Below are 16,345 nucleotides of genomic sequence, written 5' to 3'. Positions count from 1 at the left end.
TTAGAACTAAGCACTTTAGCACACAGCACTTTATCCATGAGCTCTAGTGCAATGCACATTGGTATTTTATCTTTATCTCCATACTGTAGATTTTATGCCTACATCAAAGTGCCACCTATGTCTATCAAGCTCCATGTTCTGATGTTTAAATGTTAGTTGTCTGGTTGTGTCTGTGCTTGTGTTTTTGTTCTGTTGTTTTTGGGTATGTTAAGAAAGCAATGATGCACTGTGCCCAAGACAAATTTCCCCGCGGGGACAATACAGGTAAAAGCCAGTAAATTAGAATATTTTGAAAAACTTGATTTATTTCAGTAATTGCATTCAAAAGGTGTAACTTGTACATTATATTTATTCATTGCACACAGACTGATGCATTCAAATGTTTATTTCATTTAATTTTGATGATTTGAAGTGGCAACAAATGAAAATCCAAAATTCCGTGTGTCACAAAATTAGAATATTACTTAAGGCTAATACAAAAAAGGGATTTTTAGAAATGTTGGCCAACTGAAAAGTATGAAAATGAAAAATATGAGCATGTACAATACTCAATACTTGGTTGGAGCTCCTTTTGCCTCAATTACTGCGTTAATGCGGCGTGGCATGGAGTCGATGAGTTTCTGGCACTGCTCAGGTGTTATGAGAGCCCAGGTTGCTCTGATAGTGGCCTTCAACTCTTCTGCGTTTTTGGGTCTGGCATTCTGCATCTTCCTTTTCACAATACCCCACATATTTTCTATGGGGCTAAGGTCAGGGGAGTTGGCGGGCCAATTTAGAACAGAAATACCATGGTCCGTAAACCAGGCACGGGTAGATTTTGCGCTGTGTGCAGGCGCCAAGTCCTGTTGGAACTTGACATCTCCATCTCCATAGAGCAGGTCAGCAGCAGGAAGCATGAAGTGCTCTAAAACTTGCTGGTAGACGGCTGCGTTGACCCTGGATCTCAGGAAACAGAGTGGACCGACACCAGCAGATGACATGGCACCCCAAACCATCACCCAACCATGCAAATTTTGCATTTTCTTTGGAAATCGAGGTCCCAGAGTCTGGAGGAAGACAGGACAGGCACAGGATCCACGTTGCCTGAAGTCTAGTGTAAAGTTTCCACCATCAGTGATGGTTTGGGGTGCCATGTCATCTGCTGGTGTCGGTCCACTCTGTTTCCTGAGATCCAGGGTCAATGAAATGAAGTCCGACACCCCTGATTTAAATCATTGTTTTTTCCACTCAGTTTGTTATTACTATTGCCATCTAGTGTACATATACACAACTTGTATCTTAAGCTGCATCTTACTTTCATCAATGACAGTAAAGTCCTTGCCAAACAGTCCTAATTCCAACACCAGGTAAACTTTTATATCCAACATAAAATGAGTTTTATGACTCATGGCGGTGCTTTATGATTGGTTGATGTGAGATGAATCATTTGGCCCACGCAGATGCTTCTCATCACGTTGTTATTTTCTTTTTTTATGACAAAACAGTTGCATGCCGTGTACACACCTCTTCTCTGACACGGTCTGACTGCAGAAGACCAGGAAGAAGATGACTGTACGGGTATGTTTTCTTTTCCTTGCCCGGATGTGGGTAAAGTTCAGGGGTGTTGTTGAGCGTTTGCAAAGCTCTGGTGATTGAGGGCTACATGAATAAAATGTGTTTGATTGATACAGTGGGAGTTCTATAATTCATTATTTTTTTACCCATGGAAAATAGAAATATGATTGTCAAACTTTAACTGTACTGTAATGTTTTAGGTACCATCATTATTACCTGTAAAGGGTAAAAACAATAACAACAATAGCTCGTTAATTTTGATAATCCTTGACAGAGGTTCCAACTAATTTTTTTAAAAGTTAATTCAGTGTTAGATTTGAGCGTTTGTGCTGTATTGAGATACTGATTGAAATTTTCAGGGATTAATAAAGTATTTCTGATTCTGATTATTGGTTGTAGTGTGCACAGGCTAATTTGTGTCTTTATTCCAATTCTATTTTTGGACACGGAAATTGTGTAACTTAAGTTTTTTGCATTTGAATTTTGTAAACATAATTTATTTTGATATCACATTATGCTGACAATTTCATTGAATAAAAATGTGTGGGCAAAATGTGTGTGTTCAAAAATTCCGTTTGTTAAAATTCAGTGCAGAAATGAGTATTGCTTAAAAACTCAAGACTCACTTCCGGTAAATTAAGACTAAAGCAATCGATTCTGTCTCAGAACCAAACAATGAGGTGAATTTCAAAGGGGAAGTGCACTTTCTTAGGAATTTTGCCTATCGTTCACAATCATTTTTAAAGACATGACGGATGGTTTTTTAGGGCCCGCATGTCCCATTGCATAAGGACTCCCACAGGGAGTCCTTATGCAATGGGACATAAGGACCTATTGAATTTGTATTGAATTTGAATTTGTAAGGTTTTATTCTTTCTTTATTATTATTCTTCCGCCGCCTCTTTGAGCACTAATTTGACCCACTTAACATGCTTCAAAACTCACCATATTTGACCCACACATCAGGACCTGCGAAAATTGTCTTTTAATAAAAAAAACGAACCCCAAAACTCAAAATTGCGCTCTAGCGCCCCCTAGGGGAAAAAAAACTAGACTGCCTGTAACTCCCACTAGGAAGGTCGGAGAGACATGAAACAAAAATCTCTATGTAGGTCTGACTTAGACCTAGTTTTCATAATTGTATATCCTCGGGCAAAAATCAACAGGAAGTTGGCAATTCCCCCTTCAAGACAAAAAAGTACTAAAAACAGTAACTTTTGCCTCTTTGAGCTGTAATTTGACCCCCTTAACACGCTTCAAAACTCACCAAACTGAACGCACACATCAGGACTGGCAAAAATTGTGATCTAATAAAAAAACCTAACCCCAAATTTAAAAATAGCGCTCTAGAGCAATTTTTGAATAAAACGGAGAAAAAACTGCTCCTCGGAAGAAAAAAATGACAAAACTGTCTGTAACTCCCACTGGGAAGGTCGGAGAAACATGAAAGAAAATCCTCTACGTAGGTCTCACTTAGACCTACATTTCATAAATTGACAACCCCCAGCAAAAATCTACAAGAAGCTTGCTATTCCCCCTTCAACACAACATTTTTGTAAAAACCGGTCAACTTTCTTCAAACATTATCTCCTCTGAGCATGTTTGTTGTTTCGGCTTCAAACTAACACAGGAGAGAGATTGAACCCTTTTGATTAAAAGTTATCGAAAGAGTTTTAATACCGGCTCCGGTTTTGATTTTATGACCCTTCAAAGAGCCGCTGCGCTGATGCTGCTGTTTTTTCAGGAAGGCTGCTTAAAATCAGGAAGCACCAGCGTGCCCACACAATGCAGACAAGGTAGGTACACTACACAAAAGCATTGGGACAATTCGGACTAAAAGTAGACAAAAGTATTGGGACACTTAGGACTAGCACCTGCCAAATATGCGGGCCCAACCAATGCTGCTTGCAGCTTTAATTTTTTAATGTGTTCTTACTTAAATAAACGTAATTAAAAGTCTGCTTACAGATGAGCCAATGAGAGGTTGTCTATTCCATCCATAAAATCCAATAAATAACCATCCAAAAAGCGCCAATACTCCATTTACAATTTGTGATTTGAATAGTAACCAAGTATTAGTGATATTATTATAAGTGTTAACGCAGACAAACTATTTATAGCGGCGCCATGATCACGAGCTTGTGTACCTATGTTGACATGATCGACTGATCAGCTGCTTCCTCGCTTCCCTGCAAGTTTATTATACATCATAAATCATAACTCACCTAGACAGTACAAAGCTGAGGACGTATTCCGACAAGATGGTACAATTTGACAGCCAAATTAGACTCGGATATGACGGTTTCACCCTCTTTTCTTTGTGAGGATTATGAGACATTCTTCTTCTAAATGGGAATATATGAACAAGCTTGCAGTCGGCATCCTAATGACAGCAGACAGTGTACAGTAAGAGATGTGTTATTATGTTTGTTGGCTCTCATAAAGTCTGCAGTGAGTAATACTCAGTGATGTTGAAAAAAAAGCAAACATCGTGACGCGTTTTCGAAATGAATGATCATAAAAATGATCAAATACGAAAATATTAAATATTATAAATGTTGCTACATGACTTATATACTTACATCATGTATATAAAACCTTAACCTCTTAAGGCCCAAGCTGTTTGTTTACATGCTTTTTTTTTATTCATCTTTGCTATTTGGGCTTATTGGACCCTAATTAGAATAAAAACTAAGAATCATCTTTTGGTTTGATGTACTTAGTCCATAAGTACACACACGTGTACTTGACATGCTAATTCCTATTTTTACACTTTTTTGTATGTTATACTCTTCTGACACCACCAGATGGCAGTATAAGTGTCCACATAAGTGGCCATAAGACCCCAATTCAGTAGTGTTCACAATTTTGGAAATAAGAGCTAAAAGGTGCTGTCCACGCATGTGGCCACTAAGCCTTTAGAAGTTGTAAAGATTCCTACTTGGGTTACTTTGGGACCTTTAAAAGAATATGATCCTATTTGGGTCTTTTGGGACTTCGAGGATATTATGGTCCTATTCGGGGTACTTTGGGACTTTTTCGGGGTTTCGGGACCTTTGGGAACATGATCCTACTTGGGGTACTTTAGGATATGTAAGGGGAAGATGGTCCTTTTTGGGGGGTTTTGGGACATTTAGAGAAGATGGTCCTTTTTGGGGGGTTTTGGGACATGTAGAGAAGATGGTTCTTTTTGTGTTTTTTTGGGACATTTAGAGAAGATGGTCCTTTTTTCGGGATTTTTGGGATCTTTAAGGTAGATTGTCCTACTTGGATTACTTTGGAACCTTTAATTGAATATGGTCCTATGAGGGTTCTTTTGGGACCTGTAGGAAAATATGGTCCTATTTGGGGTCCTTTTGGAACTTTTGGGGCCCAGGGTCAGATTTGGGTTTTTTAGGACCTTTGGGAACTTAGCCCAACTTGGGGTACTTTGGGATCTTTAAGGGGAAGATTATCCTTTAGGGTTTTTGGAACATTTTAGGTTAGATATTTGTGGTATTTTGGAACAGTTAGGGGGAAGATGGTCCCTTTTGGTGGGTTTTGGGACCTTTAGCCTCTTAAGGCCCAAGCTGTTTGTTTACATGCTTTTTTTTATTTATCTTTGCTATTTGGGCTTATTGGACCCTAATTAGAATAAAAACTAAGAATCATCTTTTGATATGATGTACTTAGTCCATAAGTACACAAACGTGTACTTCATGTTTAGTGACATGCTAATTCTTATTTTTACACTTTTTTGTATGTTATACTCTTCTGACACCACCAGATGGCAGTATAAGTGTCCACATAAGTGGCCATAAGACCCCAATTCAGTAGTGTACACAATTTTGGAAATAAGAGCTAAAAGGTGCTGTCCACGCATGTGGCCACTAAGCCTTTAGAGGTTTTAAAGATTCCTACTTGGGTTACTTTGGGACCTTTAAGAGAATATGATCCTATTTGGGGTTTTTTGGGACTTCGAGGATATTATGGTCCTATTCGGGGTACTTTGGGACTTTTTCGAGGCACATGGTCCCATTTCGGGGTTTCGGGACCTTTGGGAACATGATCCTAATTGGGGTACTTTAGGATATGTAAGGGGAAGATGGTCATTTTTGGGGGGTTTTGGGACATTGAGAGAAGATGGTCCTTTTGGGGGGTTTTGGGACATTTAGAGAAGATGGTTCTTTTTGGGGGGTTTTGGGACATTTACAGAAGATGGTCCTTTTGGGGGGTTTTGGGACATTTAGAGAAGATGGTTCTTTTTGGGGGGTTTTGGGACATTTAGAGAAGATGGTCCTTTTTTCGGGATTTTTGGGATCTTTAAGGTAGATTGTCCTACTTGGATTACTTTGGAACCTTTAATTAAATATGGTCCTATTTGGGGTCCTTTTGGAACCTTTGGGGCCCAGGGTCAGATTTGGGTTTTTTAGGACCTTTGGGAACATAGCCCAACTTGGGGTACTTTGGGATCTTTAAGGGGAAGATTATCCTTTAGGGTTTTTGGAACCTTTTAGGGAAGGTGGCCCTATTTGGGGTATTTTGGGACAGTTAGGGGGAAGATGGTCCCTTTTGGTGGGTTTTGGGACCTTTAGCCTCTTAAGGCCCAAGCTGTTTGTTTACATGCTTTTTTTAAATTTCTCTTTGCTATTTGGGCTTATTGGACCCTAATTAGAATAAAAACTAAGAATCATCTTTTGATATGATGTACTTAGTCCATAAGTACACAAACGTGTACTTCATGTTTAGTGACATGCTAATTCTTATTTTTACACTTTTTTGTATGTTATACTCTTCTGACACCACCAGATGGCAGTATAAGTGTCCACATAAGTGGCCATAAGACCCCAATTCAGTAGTGTTCACAATTTTGGAAATAAGAGCTAAAAGGTGCTGTCCACGCATGTGGCCACTAAGCCTTTAGAGGTTTTAAAGATTCCTACTTGGGTTACTTTGGGACCTTTAAGAGAATATGATCCTATTTGGGGTCTTTTGGGACTTCTAGGATATTATGGTCCTATTCGGGGTACTTTGGGACTTTTTCGGGGCACAAGGTCCCATTTCGGGGTTTCGGGACCTTTGGGAACATGATCCTACTTGGGGTACTTTAGGATATGTAAGGGGAAGATGGTCCTTTTTGGGGGGTTTTGGGACATTTAGAGAAGATGGTCCTTTTTGGGGGTTTTTGGGACATTTAGAGAGGACGGTCCTTTTTGGGAGTTTTTGGGACATTTAGAGAAGATGGTCCTTTTTGGGGGTTTTTGGGACATTTAGAGAAGATGGTCCTTTTTTCGGGATTTTTGGGATCTTTAAGGTAGATTGTCCTACTTGGATTACTTTGGAACCTTTAATTGAATATGGTCCTATTTGGGGTCCTTTTGGAACCTTTGGGGCCCAGGGTCAGATTTGGGTTTTTTAGGACCTTTGGGAACATAGCCCAACTTGGGGTACTTTGGGATCTTTAAGGGGAAGATTATCCTTTAGGGTTTTTAGAACCTTTTAGGGAAGGTGGTCCTAAACAGTTAGGGAGAATATGGTTCCTTTTGGTGGGTTTTGGGACCTTTAGCCTCTTAAGGCCCAAGCTGTTTGTTTACATGCTTTTTTTATTTCTCTTTGCTATTTGGGCTTATTGGACCCTAATTAGAATAAAAACTAAGAATCATCTTTTGGTATGATGTACTTAATCCATAAGTACACAAATGTGTACTTCATGTTTAGTGACATGCTAATTATTATTTTTACACTTTTTTGTATGTTATACTCTTCTGACACCACCAGATGGCAGTGCAAGTGTCCACATAAGCGGCCATAAGACCCCAACTCAGTAGTGTACACAATTTTGGAAATAAGAGCTAAAAGGTGCTGTCCACGCATGTGGCCACTAAGCCTTTAGAGGATTTAAAGATTCCTACTTGGGTTACTTTGGGACCTTTAAGAGAATATGATATTATTTGGGGTCTTTTGGGACTTCTAGGATATTATGGTCCTATTCGGGGTACTTTGGGACTTTTTCGGGGCACATGGTCCAATTTCGGGGTTTCGGGACCTTTGGGAACATGATCCTACTTGGGGTACTTTAGGATATGTAAGGGGAAGATGGTCCTTTTTGGGGGTTTTTTGGGACATTTAGAGAAGATGGTCCTTTTTGGTTTTTTTTGGGACATTTAGAGAAGATGGTCCTTTTTTCAAGATTTTTGGGATCTTTAAGGTAGATTGTCCTACTTGGATTACTTTGGAACCTTTAATTGAATATGGTCCTATTTGGGGTCCTTTTGGAACTTTTGGAGGCCAGGGTCAGATTTGGGTTTTTTAGGACCTTTGGGAACATAGCCCAACTTGGGGTACTTTGGGATCTTTAAGGGGAAGATTATCCTTTAGGGTTTTTGGAACCTTTTAGGGAAGGTGGTCCTAAACAGTTAGGGAGAATATGGTTCCTTTTGGTGGGTTTTGGAACCTTTAGCCTCTTAAGGCCCAAGCTGTTTGTTTACATGGGTTTTTTTTAAATTATCTTTGCTATTTGGGCTTATTGGACCCTAATTAGGATAAAAACTAAGAATCATCTTTTGATATGATGTACTTAGTCCATAAGTACACAAACGTGTACTTCATGTTTAGTGACATGCTAATTCTTATTTTTACACTTTTTTGTATGTTATACTCTTCTGACACCACCAGATGGCAGTATAAGTGTCCACATAAGTGGCCGTAAGACCCCAATTCAGTAGTGTACACAATTTTGGAAATAAGAGCTAAAAGGTGCTGTCCACGCATGTGGCCACTAAGCCTTTAGAGGTTTTAAAGATTCCTACTTGGGTTACTTTGGGACCTTTAAGAGAATATGAACCTATTTGGGGTCTTTTGGGACTTCTAGGATACTATGGTCCTATTCGGGGTACTTTGGGACTTTTTTGGGACACATGGTACCATTTCGGGGTTTCGGGACTTTTGGGAACATGATCCTACTTGGGGTACTTTAGGATATGTAAGGGGAAGATGGTCCTTTTTGGGGGTTTTGGGACATTTAGAGAAGATGGTCCTTTTTGGGGGGTTTTGGGACATTTAGAGAAGATGGTTCTTTTTGGGGGGTTTTGGGACATTTAGAGAAGATGGTCCTTTTTTCGGGATTTTTGGGATCTTTAATGTAGATTGTCCTACTTGGATTACTTTGGAACCTTTAATTAAATATGGTCCTATTTGGGGTCCTTTTGGAACTTTTGGAGCCCAGGGTCAGATTTGGGTTTTTTAGGACCTTTGGGAACATAGCTCAACTTGGGTTACTTTGAGATCTTTAAGGGGAAGATTATCCTTTAGGGTTTTTGGAACCTTTTAGGGAAGGTGGTCCTAAACAGTTAGGGAGAATATGGTTCCTTTTGGTGGGTTTTGGGACCTTTAGCCTCTTAAGGCCCAAGCTGTTTGTTTACATGCTTTTTTTTTTATTTCTCTTTGCTATTTGGGCTTATTGGACCCTAATTAGAATAAAAACTAAGAATCATATTTTGGTATGATGTACTTAGTCCATAAGTACACAAACGTGTATTTCATGTTTAGTGACGTGCTAATTCTTATTTTTACACTTTTTTGTATGTTATACTGTTCTGACACCACCAGATGGCAGTATACGTGTCCTCATAAGTGGCCATAAGACCCCAATTCAGTAGTGTACACAATTTTGGAAATAGGAGCTAAAAGGTAAATGTGGCCACTAAGCTTTTAGAGGTTTTAAAGATTCCTACTTGGGTTACTTTGGGACCTTTAAGAGAATATGATCCTATTTGGGGTCTTTTGGGACTTCTAGGATATTATGGTCCTATTCGGGGTACTTTGGGACTTTTTCGGGGCACATGGTCCCATTTCGGGGTTTCGGGACCTTTGGGAACATGATCCTACTTGGGGTACTTTAGGATATGTAAGGGGAAGATGGTCTTTTTTGGGGGGTTTTGGGACATTTAGAGAAGATGGTGCTTTTTGGGGGTTGTGGGACATTTAGAGAAGATGGTCCTTTTTTCGGGATTGGATTACTTTGGAACCTTTAATTGTATATGGTCCTATTTGGGGTCCTTTTGGAACTTTTGGGGCCCAGGGTCAGATTTGGGTTTTTTAGGACCTTTGGGAACATAGCCCTACTTGGGGTACTTTGGGATCTTTAAGGGGAAGATTATTCTTTAGGGTTTTTGGGACCTTTTAGGGAAGGTGGCCCTATTTGTGGTATTTTGGGACAGTTAGGGGGAAGATGGTCCCTTTTGGTGGGTTTTGGGACCTTTAGCCTCTTAAGGCCCAAGCTGTTTGTTTACATGCTTTTTTTTATTTCTCTTTGCTATTTGGGCTTATTGGACCCTAATTAGAATAAAAACTAAGAATCATCTTTTGGTATGATGTACTTAGTCCATAAGTACACAAACGTGTACTTCATGTTTAGTGACATGCTAATTCTTATTTTTACACTCTTTTGTATGTTATACTCTTCTGACACCACCAGATGGCAGTGCAAGTGTCCACATAAGCGGCCATAAGACCCCAATTCAGTAGTGTACACAATTTTGGAAATAAGCGCTAAAAGGTGCTGTCCACGCATGTGGCCACTAAGCCTTTAGAGGATTTAAAGATTCCTACTTGGGTTACTTTGGGACCTTTAAGAGAATATGATCCTATTTGGGGTTTTTTGGGACTTCGAGGATATTATGGTCCTATTCGGGGTACTTTGGAACTTTTTCGGGGCACATGGTCCAATTTCGGGGTTTCAGGACCTTTGGGAACATGATCCTACTTGGGGTACTTTAGGATATGTAAGGGGAATATGGTCCTTTTTGGGTTTTTTTTTTGGGACATTTAGAGAAGATGGTCCTTTTTTCGGGATTTTTGGGATCTTTAAGGTAGATTGTCCTACTTGGATTACTTTGGAACCTTTAATTAAATATGGTCCTATTTGAGGTCCTTTTGGAACTTTTGGAGCCCAGGGTCAGATTTGGGTTTTTTAGGACCTTTGGGAACATAGCCCTACTTGGGGTACTTTGGGATCTTTAAGGGGAAGATTATCCTTTAGGGTTTTTGGAACCTTTTAGGGAAGGTGGTCCTAAACAGTTAGGGAGAATATGGTTCCTTTTGGTGGGTTTTGGGACCTTTAGCCTCTTAAGGCCCAAGCTGTTTGTTTACATGCTGTTTTTTTTTTTAATCTTTGCTATTTGGGCTTATTGGACCCTAATTAGAATAAAAACTAAGAATCATCTTTTGATATGATGTACTTAGTCCATAAGTACACAAACGTGTACTTCATGTTTAGTGACATGCTAATTCTTATTTTTACACTTTTTTGTCTCTTCTGACACCACCAGATGGCAGTATAAGTGTCCACATAAGCGGCCATAAGACCCCAATTCAGTAGTGTTCACAATTTTGGAAATAAGAGCTAAAAGGTGCTGTCCACGCATGTGGCCACTAAGCCTTTAGAGGTTTTAAAGATTCCTACTTGGGTTACTTTGGGACCTTTAAGAGAATATGATCCTATTTGGGGTCTTTTGGGACTTCTAGGATATTATGGTCCTATTCGGGGTACTTTGCGACTTTTTCGGGGCACATGGTCCCATTTCGGGGTTTCGGGACCTTTGGGAACATGATCCTACTTGGGGTACTTTAGGATATGTAAGGGGAATATGGTCCTTTTTGGGGGGTTTTGGGACATTTAGAGAAGATGGTTCTTTTTGGGGGGTTTTGGGACATTTAGAGAAGATGGTCCTTTTTTCGGGATTTTTGGGATCTTTAAGGTAGATTGTCCTACTTGGATTACTTTGGAACCTTTAATTAAATATGGTCCTATTTGGGGTCCTTTTGGAACTTTTGGAGCCCAGGGTCAGATTTGGGTTTTTTAGGACCTTTGGGAACATAGCCCAACTTGGGGTACTTTGGGATCTTTAAGGGGAAGATTATCCTTTAGGGTTTTTGGAACCTTTTAGGGAAGGTGGTCCTAAACAGTTAGGGAGAATATGGTTCCCTTTGGTGGGTTTTGGAACCTTTAGCCTCTTAAGGCCCAAGCTGTTTGTTTACATGGGTTTTTTTTAAATTATCTTTGCTATTTGGGCTTATTGGACCCTAATTAGGATAAAAACTAAGAATCATCTTTTGATATGATGTACTTAGTCCATAAGTACACAAACGTGTACTTCATGTTTAGTGACATGCTAATTCTTATTTTTACACTTTTTTGTATGTTATACTCTTCTGACACCACCAGATGGCAGTATAAGTGTCCACATAAGTGGCTGTAAGACCCCAATTCAGTAGTGTACACAATTTTGGAAATAAGAGCTAAAAGGTGCTGTCCACGCATGTGGCCACTAAGCCTTTAGAGGTTTTAAAGATTCCTACTTGGGTTACTTTGGGACCTTTAAGAGAATATGAACCTATTTGGGGTCTTTTGGGACTTCTAGGATACTATGGTCCTATTCGGGGTACTTTGGGACTTTTTTGGGACACATGGTACCATTTCGGGGTTTCGGGACTTTTGGGAACATGATCCTACTTGGGGTACTTTAGGATATGTAAGGGGAAGATGGTCCTTTTTGGGGGTTTTGGGACATTTAGAGAAGATGGTCCTTTTTGGGGGGTTTTGGGACATTTAGAGAAGATGGTTCTTTTTGGGGGGTTTTGGGACATTTAGAGAAGATGGTCCTTTTTTCGGGATTTTTGGGATCTTTAATGTAGATTGTCCTACTTGGATTACTTTGGAACCTTTAATTAAATATGGTCCTATTTGGGGTCCTTTTGGAACTTTTGGAGCCCAGGGTCAGATTTGGGTTTTTTAGGACCTTTGGGAACATAGCCCAATTTGGGGTACTTTGGGATCTTTAAGGGGAAGATTATCCTTTAGGGTTTTTGGAACCTTTTAGGGAAGGTGGTCCTATATAGTTAGGGGGAAGATGGTCCCTTTTGGTGGGTTTTGGGATCTTTAGCCTCTTAAGGCCCAAGCTGTTTGTTTACATGCTTTTTTATTTATTTCTCTTTGCTATTTGGGCTTATTGGACCCTAATTAGAATAAAAACTAAGAATCATCTTTTGATATGATGTACTTATTAGTCCATAAGTACACAAACGTGTACTTCATGTTTAGTGACATGCTAATTCTTATTTTTACACTTTCTTTTCCAAATTCCATTGTATGTTATACTCTCCTGACACCACCAGATAAGTGTCCACATAAGTGGCCATAAGACCCCAATTCAGTAGTGTACACAATTTTGGAAATAAGAGCTAAAAGGTGCTGTCCACGCATGTGGCCACTAAGCCTTTAGAGGTTTTTAATGGAGGTGTTTGGATGTTTTTAAGGGCTTTATAGGCAGAATAGAGCGACTTCCATAGGCTCCATTGTAAGCAGACTTTTGATCAAATGTATTTAATATTTAGAAAGCATTAAAACAAATCCATCTGTCGTTATGTTTTCATAATGATTGTGAACGATAGGCAAAATTCCAAAAAGAGAGCAGTTCCCCTTTAAAGCGACAAATATTTGTGCACTGAATTCTTAAACACAAACTTTGGTCAGTAATGAAATTGTCAGCATAATTCAAACGCAAAAACAACCTTTTGTAATGGAGACACAAAGAAGTGAGTTTTGGCTTACATTGCAGATGGAAGAGAAGGCCTCGCTGAGGTTCCTCACAGGGTGGGAGGTGAAGGTGACGTAGGGCAGGTCGGTGGCAAAGGGGTTCCACCAGGAGGTGAAGGACGGCTCCCTCAGTCGGTCCCAGAAGACACGCAAGCCTTCGCCTTCACGCCTGATCACATCAAGACAAGACAGACAAGGTGGTGAGAAAGTGTGGCATTTGAAGAACGGCCCTCTCTCGGAGGATAACATCATTTCAATGTTAAAACCATCACGCAACCAGGATGTATAGAAGCACCGCTCATTCATGCAGTTACAGCAGAACCTGGTCCATACCGTTCTTCTTATTACTGTGCAGTCAAAGTCCACATACGTGGCCGACATCAAATGTGGCAACCTAACCTTGTACCTAAATGCTACTGACTCCTTTGCCAGAAGCTAACTTTTAGGTAGAAGTTTCAACGTGGCCATAGGAACGGAACTCGTAAGTAGACCGAGGACCTCCGATTTATTGATCACTAACTTGGCAATGACAATGTCACATTATTGGATACCAGGGATGGACTATATGGTCTAAAAGAGGGGTCGGCAACCTTTACCAGTCAAAGAGCCATTTTGACCAGTTTCACAAATTATAGAAAACAATGGGAGCCGCAAACATTTTTGAAATTTTAAATGAAATAACACTGCATACAAAGTTTTTTTTTTTGCTTTGTACTATGTATAAACCAGGGGTCTCAGACACACTGCCCACACCTTTATATGGAATTTTTAACTGGTGCGGCACACAGGTTTTAAATGAATAGCGCTCGTCAGCGTCATTGAATGGAGTTTCCGCTTGCTCACGTAGGTGACAGCAAGGCATACTTGGTCAACAACCACACAGGTTACACTGACGGTGGCGGTATGAAAAAAACTTTAACACTCTTACTAATAATGCGCCACACTGTGAACCCACACCAAACAAGAATGACAAACACATTTCGGGAGAACATCTGCACCGTAGCACAACATAAACACAACAGGACAAATACCCAGAATCCCATGCAGCCCTAACTCTTCCGGGATACATTATACACCCCCTGCTACCAAACCCCGCCCACCTCAACCGACGCACAGAGAGAGAGAGGGGGGGTGTTGATGTGTGAGGGAGCAGGCTTGGGGTGGGGGCGGGGTTTGGTGGTAGCAGGGGTGTATAATGTAGCCCGGAAGAGTCAGGGCTGCATGGGATTCTGGGTGTTTGTTCTGTTGTGTTTATGTTGTGTTAAGGTGCAGATGTTCTCCCGAAATGTGTTTGTCATTCTTGCATACTTGCCAACCTTGAGACCTCCGATTTCGGGAGGTGGGGGCGTGGTCGGGGGGGTGGGGCGGGGCGTGGTTGGGGGCGTGGTTAAGAGGGGAGGAGTATATTGACAGCTAGAATTCACCAAGTCAAGTATTTCATACATATATATATATATATATATATATATATATATATATATATCCTGAAAATATGCAAACAAAACTGTGTTTAGATAATTGATACTTCAAACTTGCATAAAGATAACATGAATATAGCATAACTTGGCTTCTGAGAGCTTCAAAATGTAATGAATAAAATGCTAAAGTTGTTGATAAACAAGCCATTTTTAAAATAATTAAATATGGTCATTTTAAATGACTTATTATGATAATTTAAAATTTATTATTTCAAATATGTTTATTTTAATGTATAATTCTATGGCTGGACGTAAGAAGGAGTCATAAAAAAAAAAAAATACAATTAATTTTTATGTTTTTAGCAAAATATAGCAAAAATGTATTTAGTTTTCTGTTTTTTTAATTAATAAATATATTTATTTTTAGGTAAGATAAACATAATAATACAATGTATCTCTAGTCTGGATGATTTAGTTCTTGTCACCCTGTTGTCCTCCCGTCGTGAAAAAAGGCTGTCCTCACTCAGGTCCGCATGGAGCTGGAGGGGGCGTGGCCTCCAGCTCCGGCTGAAAATCGGGAGATTTTCGGGAGAATATTTGTCCCGGGAGGTTTTCGGGAGAGGCGCTGAATTTCGGGAGTCTCCCGGAAAATTCGGGAGGGTTGGCAAGTATGTTCTTGTTTGGTTTTGGTTCAAAGTGTGGCGCATTATTAGTAAGAGTGTTAAAGTTGTTTTATATGGCCACCGTCAGTGTAACCTGTGTGGCTGTTGACCAAGTATGCCTTGCTGTCACGTACGTGTGCAAGCAGAAGATGAATATTGTATAATAAGTGTTGGGCTGGCACGCTGTTAATACAGATTGTAAAAGGCGCCAAATATTATACCATCATGGCACACCCTTATTATAGCTGTAAGGGTGTAAATCGGTGAATATTAATCCCGGGAGTTTTCTGCGAGAGGCACTGAAATCCGGAAGTCTCACGGGAAAATTGGGGGGTTCAGCAAGTAAGCTGCTGAGCCGCATCAGAGTGATCAAAGAGCCGCATGCGGCTCCGGAGCCGCGGGTTGCCGACCCCTGGTCTAAAACAAGGGTGTCCAACTCATTTTCGCACACTCTTGGCATTCTCTCGATGAGCTTCAAGAGGTAGTGAAAGTATCTGCTGATGTATCATGGACTCTGATCACTAAGCAGTAGAGATGTCGATAAATGCTTTAAAATGTGATATCGGAAATTATCGGTTTCAAAAAGTAAAATGTATGACTTTTTAAAAGGCCGCTGTGTACACGGACGTAGGGAGAAGTACAGAGCGCCATAAACCTTAAAAGGCACTGCCTTGGCGTGTCGGCCCAATCACATAATATCTACGGCTTTTCACACACTCAAGTGAATGCAATGCATACTTGATCGACAGCCATACAGGTCACACTGAGGGTGGCCGTATAAACAACTTTAACACTGTTACAAATATGCGCCACACTGTGAACTGCTGCGTTTTGGACCAATTGTTCCTCCCAGGGAATTCAAGTCACAAGTCGCTTAAAGCTTAAAGCTGAGTAGAAAAACCACCAGAGACAGAATAGGTATTTTGTAATATATTTGCAAAGCTTTGCATATACATTGAGACCAGTCCAGCATAGAACATTCAATTGCGTCGCCAAGATGGTCTGCCCCCCCCCGAAAAACCCTCTCCCCTCTTAAGTCCCTGGCAGTCATGTCTCTCTAGCCAAAACAAATGCCCATTATCTCTCTTTCTAACATTCCTCATTCAAGGTTAAGCACACAGTTTTGCAGACAAGAC

General features: G+C 40.2%; 1 protein-coding gene across 1 annotated transcript in view; it reads right to left on the bottom strand.

Moving 5' to 3' along the window:
* tprg1 (tumor protein p63 regulated 1) overlaps positions 1-16,345 on the bottom strand; it is a 103,347-nt gene that overhangs the window by 11,443 nt on the left and 75,559 nt on the right. Inside the window, exon 4 of the mRNA XM_072915132.1 lies at positions 13,145-13,298. Coding sequence (XP_072771233.1) covers positions 13,145-13,298 — 154 coding nt within the window. The remainder of the gene's footprint in view (positions 1-13,144; positions 13,299-16,345) is intronic.

Source organism: Nerophis lumbriciformis, linkage group LG18 (assembly GCF_033978685.3).
Source record: "Nerophis lumbriciformis linkage group LG18, RoL_Nlum_v2.1, whole genome shotgun sequence".
Lineage (NCBI taxonomy): Eukaryota > Metazoa > Chordata > Actinopteri > Syngnathiformes > Syngnathidae > Nerophis > Nerophis lumbriciformis.
The sequence above is the reverse complement of the archived record's forward strand: the minus strand, read 5'-3'. Positions and strand labels throughout refer to the sequence as shown.